Genomic DNA, 17,863 nt, shown 5'->3' with positions numbered 1-17,863 from the left:
AGCCAGGTGGAAAAGGTGAAGATAATTAGATGCAATATAGAGATTTAAAGAGATTAAACCCCCTTTTCCTCTTTTCAGGGGAAAGAAGAGTGGGGACAGGAGCTGTGGAAATACAGACACTATGTACTCCACTAAGAAGTAGATCCCCTTCTCTCATTTCTGTTGGTTTAGCATTATGGGTGCCCCCCACCCCCAGTCTTTTTGGTTTTTAAATGAACTTAATAAAGAAATCAGAATCATTATAAACATCCTTGGTGCTGCTATTGAGAACATGCCTATCCACAAGAGGAAAGGTTTTTCCACAACTGCAACGCCGATATATTCCAAGCTGGTTTAAGAAATACTAAGTCAACTCAGCATCCACAACCAGAGCGTTACACTTCTGCAATTCATTAGTCCTCAAGGTTCCATTCCGTAATTAAAATACTTTGCAGTTTAAGGCTTTACAATAAAGAATGTGCAGTCCTCAGCAGTGTTTCCACAGCCAGTCTATGGAAAACATATGCATGGAAAATCTGTACAGTGCATGTATACAGCCATCTTTGGATAGCTTCAGTGAACATTCAACGCTGTCGGTGAGTTTGAGAACTAGAAAAAACCATCGACCGTTGACTGTACCTTGAGGTTTATCACAAACCCTCTGTTAAATGGAAAGCCTGAACCTTCAGAGATTTCACATGTGGTTGCCATTAGCAGGTCATGATTTACAGATTATATTAAGAGCTACAGAGGTTGAGTTTTTCCAGTTCTACTTTCTCTAAAAGTGAATTGATGTATAAGAAATGCTTGTTTGCTCTTAAAAAAAAAAAAAAAGAATTAAAGCTTTATACTAGCATAGCATTTGTGCAGAACAGAGTATAAGAGATCAATGGAAGGTTTTGTATGGGCAGCACAAAAGCAGGAATGTATCCACACCATATGGGACACTTGGAAACAAATCTGAGCGTGGTATATGTTCAAAATAGTAGAATACAGGCCAGATCAGGAGGGAAACCTCATTTCCATTTGGGCTGGCAACTTGAGCTTTGCTGGAAAAAGCTTTGGAATGTCAGTTCATTTGCTCCCAGGAACCTGCACTGGATTTCAGCAGCTGCTCACCGGGAATGCCAGGCGAGGAGTGGCTCCCTCCCAGCCAGGTCCAGCTGCTCCCATGGCTCAGGCTGTGGCTCTGCACCCAGGCAAGCAAGGAAACCGCCTTCCTTTCAAAGGAACAGAAAGCCAAGGGCTCAGACACCTCAGTGGTACCTACGTGGAACCCTTTCCAGCCCGGCTGGGTGACCAGGACTGCAGGCTCTGGCAGTGGGTGCCTTCACAAGGGTGCAGGCACTTGTTTTGCCCTCACAGGGACTGCAGGATCCATAAAATAAGAAAAGACCCAAAGCATGTGCCAGGGAATATTGTCTTGGGCTGTTCTAGAAGAAGAGATCTTCTAACATGTAAAATTTTACTTCTGTATATGGTCACAGATGGGCAGCACTTAACAAAAAAAGAAAAAACACCCCACCCCATCTCAAGCTGAAGAGAAAGCACAGGCTGTTGAAAGTTAACCCTTCAAACACACCTGGCACCTTTATGTGCCTATATCAGATCACCATTGGGCACTAAAGTGTCAAACAGGCCTTTGTCTAAACGGGTGCCAGTGGAAAGTGGTCCAGCTCATAGTTACCTGCTCCATCAACTACAGACCAGGTATTCCCGGCCGCAAAAATCTGTAGTAGAAGTGGAGTGACCAAGCAAAAATAATCACCTTACAAAACAAAAGGTGATTTATATATTATTTTTTATGTCATTTCTAAAGAAGAGTATTTTCTACTCCTCTCCCTGTGAACGTGTGCTTGCCAGAATCACCAAGACTTGACAGCTGCCACAGGGAGTTCCATGTGACAGCACCACCACTGTGGCATCTTCAGCATCTAATGGCTGCAATCAACATTCATTGCTGTCGGTGGGTTTTCATTTCTATCAACTCACTGATCAATGAATGCAAACTGCGGACCAGCCAGCCAAGGACCACCTGCTCGGACAGCCCAGGACCACCCATTCAGATGGCCAGGGTGGCTCTTCTGGCAAGAAAAGTGACACTTGTGCCAAAGAAATGCCGTGTCCAAGTTCTGCCTCCCAAAACGGTGTAAGGCAGGTCTATGGCTGTGCCATTGTCCCACCAAAGAAGTTCAGGACACGTCATCCAGCTCCTTCATGAGCAAATCTGAGTGCTAATTAAGAACTGCACAGGAATTTTTAAAGGAGCAGAACAGTTGAGGAACTAGTTCAGTTCTAATAAAAGTGACACCCAATTGGCAAATCTGTCAGTAAAGCATAAACCTACAGCTTTACCAGTTTATAGGAAATTAAACTTCCTCCTGAGCAAGCCAAGCTATGGAACAGCACCGGTCCTACAAAGGGAACTGAAGCTGTGGGGCTTGGGATTGACAGGGATGATAATGGAAGGAAGCAAACAGAAAATAGTGATTTAAGGTAACTGCTGCAGAGAACATTCTTCAGGGCTGTGGTGGGCAAGGCCAGTTTCAATTACATTGGAAAGGCAAGGAGCTGGAGCTGACTGCCTGGGGCAGGCAGGGACCTTCCTGCTCTGCAGCTGTGCAGGGAGGAGCAGACACATCTGTGCATGACAGACACAACTGACACTGCTGTGACACAGAAGAGCAGCCTCTCGAGCTGCCCTCCAAGTGTTTTCACATGATTGGCATGACCTACCTGTTCCCAGAAATGCCCCTGTCTCTGGACAGTGCAATGCAGTAAAGTTAGGAGGTCCCTGTGGTGCCCCCCACACCACTCAGAGCAGCAATGGTGGATCCCACTCTGCTCAGCAGTGGTGTCAGTCAATCCCCTGTGCAGTAAAGGGTCCAAGCACTTCTCTTATGCCTTGTTTGCTCCTCCAGTTGCTCACAGGATTATCCTGAAGCAGCCTGTTCAGGCACGCTGTGCTGCTATCCCACAGGAACCATGTCCCTCAGCTCACTGTACAGCTCAAGTCAGAACAACTCACCAAGGACTTGTAAACTCCAGTTTGGTGAATATTCAAAATAAATCTGCTTGTTCTGTTAAAAGACTTAAACTTGTTCAATTTTACACAGGAACAGCTCCACCAAGTTCAACAGCTACACACTAAACGGACTGAACTTTGCAAAAGTGGAGTTTTAGGAAAAGTCTCCCCTCTCCCTGGGTCTGACAGCAAAGGGCCCTGTTCAATCACCCCCAGTGAGCACTTCCACTGACACCCTGGGTAAGTGTGGTGGTTTAGTACAGGAATTTACCACAGCAGTGTAACAGCAAGCAGCCCAAAAGCACGTCTGCCAAATTGTTCTACCATTATGAAAACAAGACAAATGACTCGTTTTTGATGCAGTTTGACATTCTGCCTTTGAAATCTCAAATTTTTCAGCATGCTTGGCAGACTCATTCAGAAGTGAGAGTGCACAATTTGGATTTTTTCCAGCGACATCTTACAGGATGTACAAGAAAGCACTTCTGTGTTATTTTAAACAGACATTTCAGCCAACTGGTTTTCCTCATGTATACCTGTATGAAAGTAGAAAATACAGAAGTCCTGACAGAGGTGTTCGTCTTTACTGCAAGGACATGTGAAAATAATTCACTGCAGTTTCTCTGAATAAGGCATTTCAGACAAACAGGGAAAATTACAATAAAGGAGCCATTATCCCAGTTTGCCAATGTATGACAAGCCAAAGGCTTGCACAGACACTCCACACATCTCAAATGCTCTGGATGCACAAATAAGCTTAAAATTTGGGTTCCTACTTGGCTGTAAAAAAATCCTCCAGATTTTTTGGGGGTTTTTTTGTTTTGGTTTTTTTTGTTTTGGTTTGGTTTTTTTGCCTTAATCATGTTTGGTAAGGAGACAGCAAAGGAAGAAACTTAACTAAGGGAAGACAGGTTAGCAGGCATGTTCAGAATGTTTTCAAATTCATGCTTGGGAAGCTTTAGATGTTTGTGTCAGCAACTGTTTGCTGCCTACCAGAGCCACCACCCCGCAAATCTGCCCGCCCTGGGGCACATCAGGGTGACACTGAGCACCAGCACATTCAGTGCTGCCACCACAGCCATGGGACAGCTGGGGCTGGAGAAGTCTGGGGCCTGCCCAGCAGAAATTGCCAGGGCTCATCCATCCACACCGGAGGCCAGCGAGGGCTGGGTCATCATCGCGACCGGCCGGAGTGGCCACCAGCACTGACCCGGTGATCGAGACACAGGAGGACATCAAAAGAACTGGAGGAGCTCGGTTTATTTAGTTTATCAAAAGTTTATATAAATATCTTCATAGGGAACAGACGTTTGACAAGCATTTTTCAGTTTAGCAAAAGATAACAGACATGAAAGCTGTAGTTAGACAAACTCACAGTAGCAATAAGATACAGTTATTTAAGGGGAAAGAATCACTCAGCTCATGTTGGACAGTCCTGCCTTTTTTTGCAGACACATTCTGCTGGGAGAATACCATGGAAAATTTAGTTTTAATACCTTTCAGTGCACAAGAATAAATCTGAGCTATGTCAGGCCACAAAGGTTCAACAGAATATTAGCCAATGTATCATCATAAACTATACATGTCTCTAGATGAAAAATTATTCTACATATGCATTTGCAAATTATCTGTTTCCATATAAAAGTGATAAACTGCATGAAAACCTAGCTAGATACCAACAAAGATGTGTTTTATTAATCAAGAGGCAAATAACTGCACACATGTTACAACTTGGAGCCTACCTTGCATGCATTCCACAGGGCTGTTCTCATTATAAAGGAAGGAACCATATTTTCATTCCCATCACAGAGGAACCACAGTTCTCCAGTAAAAGTAAGTGCAAGTCCACCAGCACAAAGGCATGTGGAAAGGACAGTATCCTGGCTCTGGGAGGCTTTTAAGCAGTTGTGAACATCTGAGCATTACTTTTGAAATGAGCTGTCAGTTAAAAGACTGCCACATTTGAAAAATCCACAGAGTTCCCAAACAATGAGATGAAAAGTTGCTCTGAATGAGGGGTTCTCAGCCCTGTTAAGGACACAGTTTCCCAGTCCCACCAGTCTGACAAGGGCCTGTTGCCATCTAGTGGATTCCCATCGACTGGTCCCTCCGCACAGCAAATGCCACTAGATGGAGTGTTAAGAAGGGATTCTGAATTCCTACTTTTTTAAGTGTCCAGCAGCTCAGATTTTCAAAGTCTCAAAAAATTACAGGCCCAGAATTACCCTGAAATTGAGGTGGATTTCACCAACGCTCTCAGTTTCATGAGAAATTCCAGGCTATAGATTTCCAAGTGTAATACTGAAACACTGCAGAAAAATACTCCTGTGTCAACATAATTTACATCACCTCAGGAGTTTTATCACTCATGCAGGCATCTCCTTCACTGAGATATCTCTGGTGGCAACACATGTTACACAACCTGCATTCTCCTGGTGTAAATAGTGATGTACAGACCTGGTCTGTGCTACTTTTGTGAGAAATACCTCATCAGCTCTCTGCTATGGGAATCCTCACTTCCATGAATAAGCATCAGCTCTAAAACTTCTCCAAGTCTCTACCATGGAGTATCAATTCCCATCTCTGGATTATCTCAGAATAAGAAATTCTACCACGTCACACATGGCAAGAAAAGGGGTACTTACTGCCCATGGAGTTCATAGGGAGGACAGGAGAGGAGGAACTCATCTGCTCCACATCTGTAGCTAATGGGAAAGTGAAAATGAGAAAGATGTGATGTGCACATTACTGAGAAGGTTTTATTTTGAAAACTTTAATTTACACTGAAATTGAATACAGGTGTCTTCAATCACTTGAGGAAGCTGCTTTGAGAAGCAGGTAATTTTAACAGCATCTGCTTTCCCCCTTTCAAGGTATTTCTCTCATACACATTATCTGTAGATCTACTTTTCTGAGCAGTCATATTAGTAATTTCTAACTTGTGATGGTCTGAGAATATCAATTCAGAGCAACTTCCAGCACAAAGAAAGTCTAAATTACATCAGCTTTAAACTCTATGCAGAGCATTATTGTGGAATGAAAGGACATGATGATCTCCCATCTGCATCCAGTGAACCTTCAAAAGATTACTGATCAGAAGAGAGATCCTCTTCCAAAGACTGGCAAGCTGCTGGCATTTGTTCTGGAGCAGCATCAGAAACAAGTATCTTTAAGCACAGGACACTCCAAAGCTTTATTTTCTAACAGCTGAGAAAAGAAGCAGAACTTCCTGCCTGTGTTTGCCAATGAAAACCCTCAAAGTCAGAATGTGATCAAAAACAAATGCCAGATTGCCCTCTGTGTTTTGGAAAGAATCCACCTTTCCAGGACCCAAACCAGAGAAAACCATCTTGCAGTAACAGGGTCAGTTTTAACCCGGCATGAGGTAAAGCAAAGATGCATTCTTTGGGCTTGATCTCTCTCAAAAGACCACAGCCCCTCTCAGCACATCACCACCAACACCCAAGTCGAGCAGCTGAGTCTCCATCTCCATCATTTTAATGCTGGTAGGTCCCACATGATTATATATTCTATAACTCTTGTTTAGCTCTAAGACCCAATAAATGCACACTACAAGTTTACATTCCTAACCACAGAACACAGCCCCAGAAGCACAACTCCAGCCCACAGCCAGGCTTTGCTGCCAGCCCGAATCCTGCCTTTCACATTCTTGCAATTCCCATTTCTCAGGCAGCAGGCAGTTCCCTGAGGACCAGTGTTTACACTGAAAGTGCAAAGTTCTGCTCTAATTAGGCAAACCACAAACAAATGTAAACACTTCAGCAGACCATTTTTACAGAACATGAGAGCAGACACTGCACCACACTGACTAAATCCTCCTGCCATACCTTCCTACCACTACTCAAAGCAGCTGTAGTTCATCGTGTTCAACACCAGCCATAGCTGAGAACAGCAACAAACACAATTACAGATTTATTCAGCAATGCCCTGGCTCGTTCCTGTCCTATTCCCCACTGAATTATCAAGACATTTACTGCCTAGAACATCTACACGTTAATTTATCATCTTGCTTGGTTCTTGCACCGGTGTTCAGAAAGCTGCATGTGACATGCCCACTGCAGACTTCGCAACAGGCTCTGGATTACACTGCACAGATCTCTGATGTGCTCAGAGAAGAAGAATTATTTTGCATCTTCCTATTTCCCACCGTAATACTACAGCCTCCCTGATTTAGGAACTGGCAGGCCATTTACTATACATGTTTTGTACGGAAAAAAAAGATTCTTCATATGCAGAACAGCCATTTTGGGTTCCTGGAAAGAGCTTTGTACTTCTGCCTATTGAAGGCTACGTATGCTTTCACATACAGCCAAATTAAGCCAAAAAATAAGTGCAGGTTAAAGTTACTCTGACTCTTTTGAGAGTGGTGCAGATTCAGCACTGAGCACAACTCGGCTTTCAGGAAGGCTGAGGGACCAGCTCAGCAGATGGTCACTCCAGGGTTACCTGCTGCTCTGGCACACAGAGGTCACTGCCCGGCACGCGGCCAGATGGCACAGGGCAGGCACTTGAGAAGCTGCTGTGAGAGGAACGGCCACTTAGGGCAGTAAGCTACACCTGCCAACATCTGGAATAGTTTATCAAGTATCATTCAAAGAGCAACTAAATAATGCATGTGCTTTCTGAAGAGAGGTTTCTGAGTGGGAAGTGTTTGGAGAGAGGCAGCACAAATTCTCCAAGTCCCGAAATTTTAGATTGTTCACTGTAATGCCCTGTTACTGCCTGCAAACAATGAAGTGTAACTATTTCCCAGCCATACTTGGAAATTTCAGTCCACACTTGAAATTATGTGTTTTAATGACCATTTGTGGTATGGTCACCAATGTGGACACCATGGGCACCACCACCCAGCTGCTCACATTTGAGGTTAGAATTCCCTCAGTGTCCTGCCCAGTGCTGCCAGGAATCCGGCGATCCCACGGCCGTGCAGGAACAGGGCACAGCTGTGGCACCCAAGAGCACCAACACATCAGGATTTCTGTTCTTGTGCTACTACTGGCAGATGGTATTTATAACATATTAGTCTCAACATCACACTTTGATTTTTTTTTTAAGTACGTAAAAGCACAATTGCTTATTCTACGCCTGGCCTTGAATAGACGGATTTTAAAATTTCTCTCAATATAAAAAAAATTCAAACAGCTCTTTATGAAACATGCCAATGCTGGTTTGCTCTCTTATCCATAATCGCCACCCTTCCCTCGAGCCCTTTTTATCTTCATAATTATATGTAATCCATTAAATTCCTAAAAACAATTCATCTAAGGGAGAAGAGAGATGGACTAACAACCAGACTTAAGATTTTGGAAAGTGGTTTGCCCTAAAAGATGAAAAGGACAGAAGCTATGACAAGCAGCTGCTGCCAATAAAAGTATTTACCTCCTGACCTCTCCTCTGCCCACTCAGTGAACAGTGCCAATTGTTTTCCTGTATTATATACTGTTTACAAGCCCTGATTGGCATGAAAGGAATTAATAATTCAGCTCATGGAGCTGATGACCTTTATTGGGGTACCCCTGTTTGCTGAGCAGGAATCAGAGCAAAAAACTCCCTCAAAGCCACAGGGTTTCTTTAAGAGTTTTTCACTTTACAGCCTAACTGGCCACCATAACATAAATCAATTATTTCTCCTGTTTTAAACAACAATGCTACCTATTCTCAACCCCTCCATTTCTAACTTCCCTTGTATCAAGCCAGGCCTTGTTCTTTGACTTTTACAATGGTCTGGTAAACACACTGGCAAGGCCGGCTTGGAGAGCTTTGCAGGATCGGGAACATTTGGGAACACCAGCAAAAAGAGGTTATGCTATTTTGAACTTCTCTTGACCTTTGCCTGCCCTTGTCTCTGTTTATGCTAATTGAAGGGGTATATGGGCTACTCCTAGAAATGAACTTAGCCTGAACCTGTGACACAGCACTGGACTTTAAAGATGAGTTGTGGTACCACTCCCCAATGTTGTCATCTCACGTATGGGAAGAGCTCAGCAGATAACACATGGTACCCTGGGCACTGCAGGGATTCCCAAGGTGGGAATGAGCAGAACATGATGACTTAGTGAGTCCCATCATGTTCCCCCCTTCCGAGCAGCTGCTCTCCTGATGAGGATCAATCAATCACACACATGGATCCGTGTGGCACAGTCCCAGTGCTGCCTGTGGGGCTGCAAGCAGGAGATGTGCATGGGACAGGCTCAGCAGGCACAGAATGTTCCAGAGGTGACTCTGCCACATCCCACAGAAGGCACCAAGTGCTTCTGTCAACCTCGTGGCCATCAGCTGTCGCAAGCACAGCCTGACTCAGTTGTGAGGTTCTCCAGGACCCCAGGTCCTCTCTGCTGAGCTGCTCCCCAGCCTGCACCATTCCATGGGGTTATTCCAGTCCAGGTGTAGGACTTGATGTTTGTGTCTGTTTAACTTTGAAGTTTTAATCAACCTTTTCCTTCAGGTTATCAAGGTCCTTCCGAACAGCAGCTGTGCCCTCCCAGTTATCAACCTGGTGTCATCTGCAAGTCTGAGGAGTTTGTCCATCCCACCATCCAGATGGTTGATGAAATTGCTCAATAGTATTGGCCCCAACACTGACTCCCAAGGACAATCACAGCATAGTGAGTGCTTGAACTCGACTGCCACCCTTTGAGCAAAACAGCCCAGGTTTTCACCCAAACTGCCTACAAGGATGCATCAGAAGCCTTGCCTAAGGCTAAGGTTAATGACAAAATTACCCTCCCCTCATCCATGGATCCAGTCATTTCATCACAGAAGGAATGAGGTTGGTCAGGCATGATCTCTCCCCTTGGAAAACCCACAGTGAATGTTCCCAATTACCTTCCTGTCCTTCAAGTGCCTGGAAATGCCTTTTGGGAGGATTTGCTCCATACCCTTCGCACTGAGGGACTGAGACAAGGCTGACCAGCCTGCAGTTGCCCATAGCAGCTACTACTCAGCAGAGCTGAGTTAAAGGTGATTCATTATCCCTTATCAGCTAAATTTTACTATACAGAGACATTCCTCCCCTTTCCCCTACATTGGGTAGAGCTTGTCTCACCTCAGCACTGAAAACACACACTGTTTGCAGAGAGGAGTGGGAAATAAGGTCATCTCATGATAAATATTTTTACTTCTTTTCATTTACGTGGAAAACAATCCCAGTTCCTGCTTACCAACAAAACTGAAAGGAAACCTACACAGAGTTGAGTGTTCCATGTACCTGCACTGTATTCCTCAATATACTCTCTACAAACATGTTATTTTAAATGCCTGTTTACATTCCAGTAAAATTCTGTCAGCGTGGTATCTGATTTATTGATGCTATCAAAAGTCACAAGATTCCTGACATGCCTCCTGAGGCACAAAAATCAAAGCAGAAGGGAGATGCATGTTGCTGCAGTATCAGCACTACCACATACCTTATGAGCTGGGTTTCCAGAAGCCCTCTGTGATTTCTGGGACAGAGCACAGTGCACTTCTGGAAAGCTGCTGCTTCCCTGAGAGGTTCAGCAGGCTCTGCTCCTGAAAAATGGGGTGGAAGTGCCCTCAGAGCTGGCTTGTGGTAACAGCAAGGCTCATCAAGGCAGCTCTCAGCCAGCTCATTCCTCTGTAGGGGACTCATACACATCTGGCATCTTATTTTAGACTTTTAGGCTACCAAATGGGAAAACACAGTCAAGCACCAAAGCTTTTTAGAAAAATTATGATGATGAAGTAAAAAACCTGTCCTAAAAGAAAGGCGATCATCTCTCTCTGTTTCACATCCAGTGCCTCTCAGCACGCAGCACCCCAGCCCACAGGCACACTGTCTTTGTCCCGGGGCATGAGATTTTGCATCTTCTCTACCTGGAGGACATTTTGGTTTATGAGGATATTGCCTACCAGGCAGCCCAGCCTACTCCAATATTGAAAGATCAATTGCATAATCAGTTTGTAAATCTGGGGAAATTCTTTATTGACTTTTTGATCACTGATAAAGTGTTGACCAACACAAGGCATACCACTATAGCAAAATCCATCTAGAGTCCACTAGAATTACCTACCAGAATTGACCAGAAAAAAACCAGAATTGACTGATATTATACAAGAGATGCTATTTTTTGAAGAGTTAACATCAAGACAGATTAATACCGATCTCCTGATAAATAATAGCATGTTATGATATACAGAATATGCCAGAAATCATGTTGCAAATTAGCCAGTGTTCCCAGAGGCAAGTTGTTCTAGACCCCAAGCAGTGCACCATGTTAGAAACGCCCCTGTAACTGGGCCTCTTCACCAAGATGCAGGTAACCTGCCCATTTAATGCAGCAGATAGTGCAGCAGTGGCACTGACACACCAGATCCTGCAGAAGCAGGACATGGGACCAATCTGAAAACAGCTTTTTTCCCTAATCTCAAGGTTAATTAATTTCACGGTATTTATCTTCCAATTTTAATTAGAGGAGATAATATTACAGCTGCTAACTGCAATGGGCTTGAGCTGCTCACTGCCCATGCCTGCCAGGACCTGGCTGACCGCACCAGCCCGGGATGAGGACATGGACTGTCCTCACTGGGGGGTGAATTTGAGGCAATATCGTGACAGAAGCCTTCAATGTGAAAAACAGGTGTAAGCACCACACACTGGAACAAGTTTCTCATGGTTACCACACGGACACAGAAACACTGAATCATCCAAATCAACCACTGAATGTATAATTAACATTACAGCGGCATTAGAGGGAAGAAGCCTCCCAGCTGCTGGGGTGCCGTGCGCTCCTGCCACGCTCGGCTGTGGCACGAGCTGGGTGATGCCACTGTCACACCAGAGTTACTGCTGGTGGTCAGGATTCAAACCCACGGGTCTCAGCACACGGAGGACACGTGTTAGAACCTGATATTCTCTGTGCTGTGTGAATCAAACAGCAGAGCTGTGTCTCTCACCACCCGTCACACGAGGACAAATGAGCGGCTGAACATTCCAAGTGTCAGTGTGGGAACAGTGCTGGGTGTGGCTCTCTCATTTTTGTGAGGTCTCCCCTTCCCACAGGCCACCTGGAAGTGGCTGTGGCTCGTGCCGATGGCTGCAATAACTGACCAGTCCTTGAGACTTCAGGTTTTCCTTCCATTATTGATTTGAGCATCTTGCTCATAAAATTCAGTGATCCAGACCCCACCGAGCACTTCCCTCTCACCCCACCAATGCCAGCATCCCGGGTTTTGTTGGAGTGAAAGGCTCACATTAAGCATTTGGCCTCCCAGGGATAGGGATTACAAACGGGCAGGAATCAAGGGAAATTTGATTCTTTCTCCCCACCTACCTCTCTGCCTACTGTCTTCCATGTTTGCAAACCGTATTAGCTCCTGCTGCTTGCAATTCCAGAAACACTTCCCTTTCTCTTTGGGGCTCATTCCAGCCACATCTGCCTATTGCTATAATCTCATTTTGCAGGATGCCACATCTCTTAGTAGCTTTTAATTGTGGTAACACATCTAAGCATCTTAAAAAGCACATCAGAAACTGTCTGACAGATAGAAAAATGCTCTTCAGAATAGAAACATCCCTCCTGATATTTGGATATTTGTGGATATTTGTCTCCACTTGTACTAGAAAATTACCTTAAATGCAGAAAAATATCTATATTTTTAAAGAGAAGGCTCCTAATCTTTTCAATGAGAAATTAATTCTGGATTGAATTTAGTATACACTGATGCTCTGAAGAACAATCTGAATTTTAATTGACTTTTAATCTAACTTAAATAATACAGGAGTTCATGTTTTGCCAATTTCCAAGGAAAGACACTGCACAATTTTACCTTTTTAAAAAAATCTCTGTTGGAAGACATATGATTACAAGTTTTACAATTTTAAAATAATTGTTACATACATTGCTAAGGGAAATCTATTTGTATTCTTTATTTTGAAGCTGCTCAGCACTGGTGCTCCACAGATGGCTGTGTTCTGCTTGGGCAGTGGTGGGTAAGGCTGGTCCCCCTGCACCCCCACCCAGCCACGGACCACAGCCACGTCTGAAACATCTCACTCTCCTCAGGAAAAATCATCCCATCGTAATCTGCTGCCTGCTGGACTAAAGGAGATGAGAAAGGCTGCGGCACTGCTGTTTATTTTGCCATAGATATGGCATTTCTTATGTAGCAACTATTGCAGAGGTTTTCCTAGAAAAAAAAATTATAAACAAGTCTCTTGTTCCAATGTATAGCATCTTACTAGAACATTTTCTAGTATTTCTTATTTGAATTTCAAATTATTATTTGAACTCTTACTTGAATTCAAGTAATCCCTATCCTGCAATAAAATATCCTACAGATGTTGACAACTACAGTTCATTTACTATTGGGCAATCTATATATATATTTTTTAGCATAACTCAAAGATAGAAAAAGAGGCCAAGCACCCAGAGGTGTATTTCTTCCCCAGTAAGTTTGAAACAGCTTCTATTGCTTCTTGCAATAGAAGCTGTTTCAAACTTACATTGTTTCATGAAAAAAGGGCAAAATTTAAAAATTCTGATCCTCTAGATAAAAACATGCTGCTGCTGGACCTGCCACTTCAGAACATGGAGGTTTGGGAACAGGAAACAAACCCTTCACCTACCAGCTATAGAAAAGGGGTAAATAAAAAAACCAAATCTAAGAACAAAACAACTCAGCATTACTGGAAACAAAACCTTGAGTGCAGGCTGGAGCTTGCCTCTTACAAAAGCCGAGTCCCTTGCACCGAGGGTGTAAGTTACCACTTGTGAGTAAGGACCAACACAGCCCTTTCCTTCTGTCCACATGAAGGAACATTTCTGGCAGGGCTGGCGATCCCCATTTCCCACATTGTGTGATTGATTACACTCTCTCCCTTAGAAGAGCTGATTGGTTTCCTGGTGCCAGGAAAATGATTGATGAATATTTCAGGCCATGGGCCTCTCTTCCTGCTGGGTGTCCTTTTCACATGTCTCCAATGGGCCTGGGGATTTTTTTTCAAGACTAGGAAGTGTCATTTTTATGGATATCATCCTGTGATAGGGACAGTTCACTGAGCAGAGGCCTTATGTAAATCCAAGTGAAATACTAAAGGTCAGCTCAAGTGTTAAGGTGATGGACCCAGTTGGCAGCGCCAGGTAAGCAGGAAAACAGAACTGGGCAAAGAAAAGCTTCACAAAGCAGCAGCAAAGCAGGAGGCACCGAGCAGCCACACCCTGAGCTTGGTACAGCAGCAAACTGGTACCCAACTCTGGCATCTTTCCTCAGCTCCCTTCAATTTTGTACAACACCACGAGTAAGGTAAATTTGCAGGTAAGAACAACCCCTGCTTGTGACCCACAGAAAGGGCATTTCCTTAGCACTGCTGATAAAACAGGCAGAGGATGGAGAGTCTCCTGGCAAAAGCACTCACAAGACATCTGAAACAACATACTTAGGAATAATTCCTTGTAAGTATTGCCAAACAACATAAAGCTGCAGCTGTGAGACTGAATGAAGAGATTTTTGGAGGACGAGCTGGTGTTTGGCAGAACTTTCAGATACTCAAAGTTCTTTTACAAACTTTTACTACAACCACGACAGCCATCATTTAATCACTTGGCTTCAGGATCTGAGGGCTCCGCAGCAATTCCCGCAGGTAAACCCTGGGCTTCTCAGCAGCAACTAAGCAGAATAAACCCTAACGCTGACAGGAGCCCCATGCACATTTACAGCTCAGGGGTACAGCATCAGCAGGTTTGTAAGCAGTGCAAGGAGCCCACCACAATGAACACCTTCAGACACTGTACCACCAATGCAACCCACATTTCCTGCAGGAAGAGCTGGGGAGGCTTTATCCAACAAGAGAATTTTGGGATTTAGTCTGAAGGACATCACAGTTCCAGATTATGTTCCCATAAAAACTACTGAAGGTTTCCCCTCAAGTTTCAGCTGGGAGGTATTTCCAGACAAGGACATCACAGCAATTTGCAGTCAGCCTGGCATTAGAGCTGTGATAGATTTTTACTGGGGTTTTTTTTCATGTGTTCACAAAGGAAAAAAAGGCTTAAAAAAAATTAATCTTTCACACTGACCAGGCATTTCTCTAAGTTTAAATTTCACCACATCTACAAGCCTACGGCTGGGATGATTAGGCAATGGAAGACATGTAACTTGTGCTCTCTGAAGGACGCAGGGTCCACCCTGGGTAAATGAAGCCTCCTTATCGAAGTGCTGGGGGAGAACTCAGATACTCCAGGCATATACTGCTTTCAAGATAAGTTATTGGCAATCATTTACCAATAAAGAACTTCACTGAAGCCAGCCTCTCTGTGGAGTATTTCCTCTTTCTAACAAAACCTGTACAGAACCATTTCTATCAACACATAAAATCTGGAAGTCTTCTAATTATGTAATTAGAACTGTAATAATTAAGACCAAAGCTAAAGCTCGAAGGGTCCCCTTGTCCCCCAACTTCCCTTTCTCAATTAACTGTGCACAGTGATAACCACTTTGGCTTAAAGGCTAAAAAAAGGACAGGATCAAAAGGCTGGTTTAATACAGCTGGAGGGAAAGAATGCATTTCAGCTCCCCAGCAGCCATCTGATGAAACCCTGGGCCAATTCTCTATGTAAATGACTTAATTAGAATTAGCAGATTACACTGCTGAAGGCTTTATTTAAATAGGCAGTTTATCAACAGGATAAACTGTGCTCCCATTCTCACAGAATGCTGGTGTAAATGCATCTGTTCAAAGCTCTACCACGTAGGAGTTGAACAGCAATTCAATAAACCACTGGCATATTTTCCCCACCAGAAAAAGAAATACCCCAAAGGACTTGCCAGAGGCAGGGCAGAAAGATAGCTATTGCCTCCCAACAATCAAGAATTAGTCTCCCAGATGGGAAAGTTCCCTCATTTTCTATAATACAGTCTCTTTATACTGTTTTTTAGCAAAGCGGGGAAAAAAATCCTGTTGTTGCAGTGTCACATCACACACTGCATCCGCTCAACATACAGCACTAGTCCTGGGCTCAGCACAAAAAGGCATGCATAAACCCATTTTCCTGATTAATGATCTACAGAAGCCATCAATACCAAATTCCAACTTTATACCAAGAGGTATTTTTCCATCTTTACCATCAAATCAAACAAAGGAATTAAGTTGTTCCTAAATCACAAGGCTTTCATTTCCCATCACAGAACGGAGTTCAGAATTCTATGTATTATTTTCTACTATTATTTACAAAATCAAGAGACATCCACATTCAACAAGCCAACACTGAGCTGAAATAACACTGTAGGCTTCTTGTTTGTTCAGAGACATTTGACTTCAGCAGCGTTGCCATTCGACAACTCCATTTGTTTTTCTTCCTAAATCTTCAAAGAAATGTGTTTATAGCAAGTAAACTAAGACCCAACTATATCAATGAAATAGTCTTTGTTAAGCAAAGGCTTATCTCATCAGATGCAAAGCAACCAAGCATAAAGAACCACTAAAAATGTCAGTGTGCGCCAGTAAAGTTTGGGAATGCTGTGGAAAAGGGAAGGGATGCAGGCAAAGGGATTTTTCTTTGAAAACCTTACATTCTTTGTGCTCTGACAACTTTCCTCTTTTCTCTGGTATGAAGTTTATCCAGATCAGTAATCTGCCCATCTGAAACTCTGACAGTTTTACGGGAACACAAAATTCAAGTAGTTTCCTGATAAATCTGTCTTCCAAGACAACACTACACAACAAAGTGTCCAAAGTTACCTTAAATTCTAGATAATCTGCTGTGTCCCTATTTTAGCTAAAACATAAAATAATTAAAACTATGTAAAAGCCATCATGTCTCACTCACAGAGGAAAAAGATGCCAACTGAAGCTGTATCAAAACTGATCTTAAATGGGACCCTGTTGAGAAGTAATTGCTACTACTGCAGGAAAAATGAATGCCTTAATGAAATTGCTTTGAAAAAAAACCCTGGTTTTACTCGTTGCCATTGATTTGCTCAATGGTAAAATATGTTTCTTACATGGAAGAGGAAGTACTCAAATTGGCAAGGGAAAACCATCATCATATATTCCAAGAACGTCAAGTGCCCCCTCAAATAATGAGGCTGCAATTGCCCGTAACTGCTGAAATAAAACCACGTCGCTGCATTTCAAAGTTATCCTGAAGCTTCTCTCACTGAAGACGCCAATAAACTTGCAGCACTTTACTCTGGGTTAACACAGAAGCCACGTGCAGAGCTTAAGTTCATTAATGATTTTAACATTAACATTTTAACACCAAGAATACAATGTGACTTTTATACCTCTGTACTCGTACAATTTTCACTGTTTTTACTAAGAGTGAAGATGCTGTTCCTCAAGGTATCAAAAGTACTATGAATCTTGCTTAAGAAAAGGAAACATTAAGAGCCTTCATTTCCCATTATCATTTGCAGGTATTTTATAAAACCATGAATTAACAACCCAATCGTTCGTGCTCCTCCCCCAGAGGCTTTAGAAAGACCGAAGGTCAAGCAATGTCTCAATACCGCACCAGTATTTCACATTTTTGAAGGCAAAGTAGTAAAAGGCTGTTACATCACCCATTCAAAAGACTAACCACAGCCACAGGTACGTCTGTCACAAGATATGCAAGAAACTCTTTAAGCTAATCTGATTAATCAAAAGAGATTTCCCCCAAAATCCCACATCTGTGGGAAAAATAGCAAATGCAGACAAAGCATTAATATTGTTGTACTCTTAGGGACACTAAAGCAACAGACACTTCACAAATTAAATCAGAAAGTTCATAAAGCATTAAGGATATATTAAAGTATTAAGAGTGTTATTAAAGTATCTAAGAGTATTAAGTGTCTTCATCCAATTGGACATCTAATTAAGTGAGAAGGAATAAAGTGCTT

General features: G+C 43.1%; 1 protein-coding gene and 1 long non-coding RNA gene across 5 annotated transcripts in view; one reads left to right on the top strand and one right to left on the bottom strand.

The window, feature by feature from the left end:
* Positions 1–15,289, top strand: part of LOC109144390 — a 28,555-nt gene extending 13,266 nt beyond the window's left edge. For both annotated transcript variants that reach the window (XR_005603238.1, XR_005603239.1), the window contains exon 3: positions 9,471–15,289. This is a non-coding gene — a long non-coding RNA (uncharacterized LOC109144390). The remainder of the gene's footprint in view (positions 1–9,470) is intronic.
* NR6A1 (nuclear receptor subfamily 6 group A member 1) overlaps positions 1–17,863 on the bottom strand; it is a 76,444-nt gene that overhangs the window by 57,715 nt on the left and 866 nt on the right. For 2 of the 3 annotated variants that reach the window (XM_039561663.1, XM_039561664.1), the window contains exon 2: positions 5,650–5,709. The exons of the other annotated variant lie outside the window; for it this stretch is intronic. In XM_039561663.1, coding sequence (XP_039417597.1) covers positions 5,650–5,709 — 60 coding nt within the window. The remainder of the gene's footprint in view (positions 1–5,649; positions 5,710–17,863) is intronic. 3 annotated transcript variants of the gene reach the window in all.

Source organism: Corvus cornix, chromosome 17, assembly GCF_000738735.6.
Source record: "Corvus cornix cornix isolate S_Up_H32 chromosome 17, ASM73873v5, whole genome shotgun sequence".
In the NCBI taxonomy this organism is placed as follows: domain Eukaryota; kingdom Metazoa; phylum Chordata; class Aves; order Passeriformes; family Corvidae; genus Corvus; species Corvus cornix.
The sequence above is the reverse complement of the archived record's forward strand: the minus strand, read 5'-3'. Positions and strand labels throughout refer to the sequence as shown.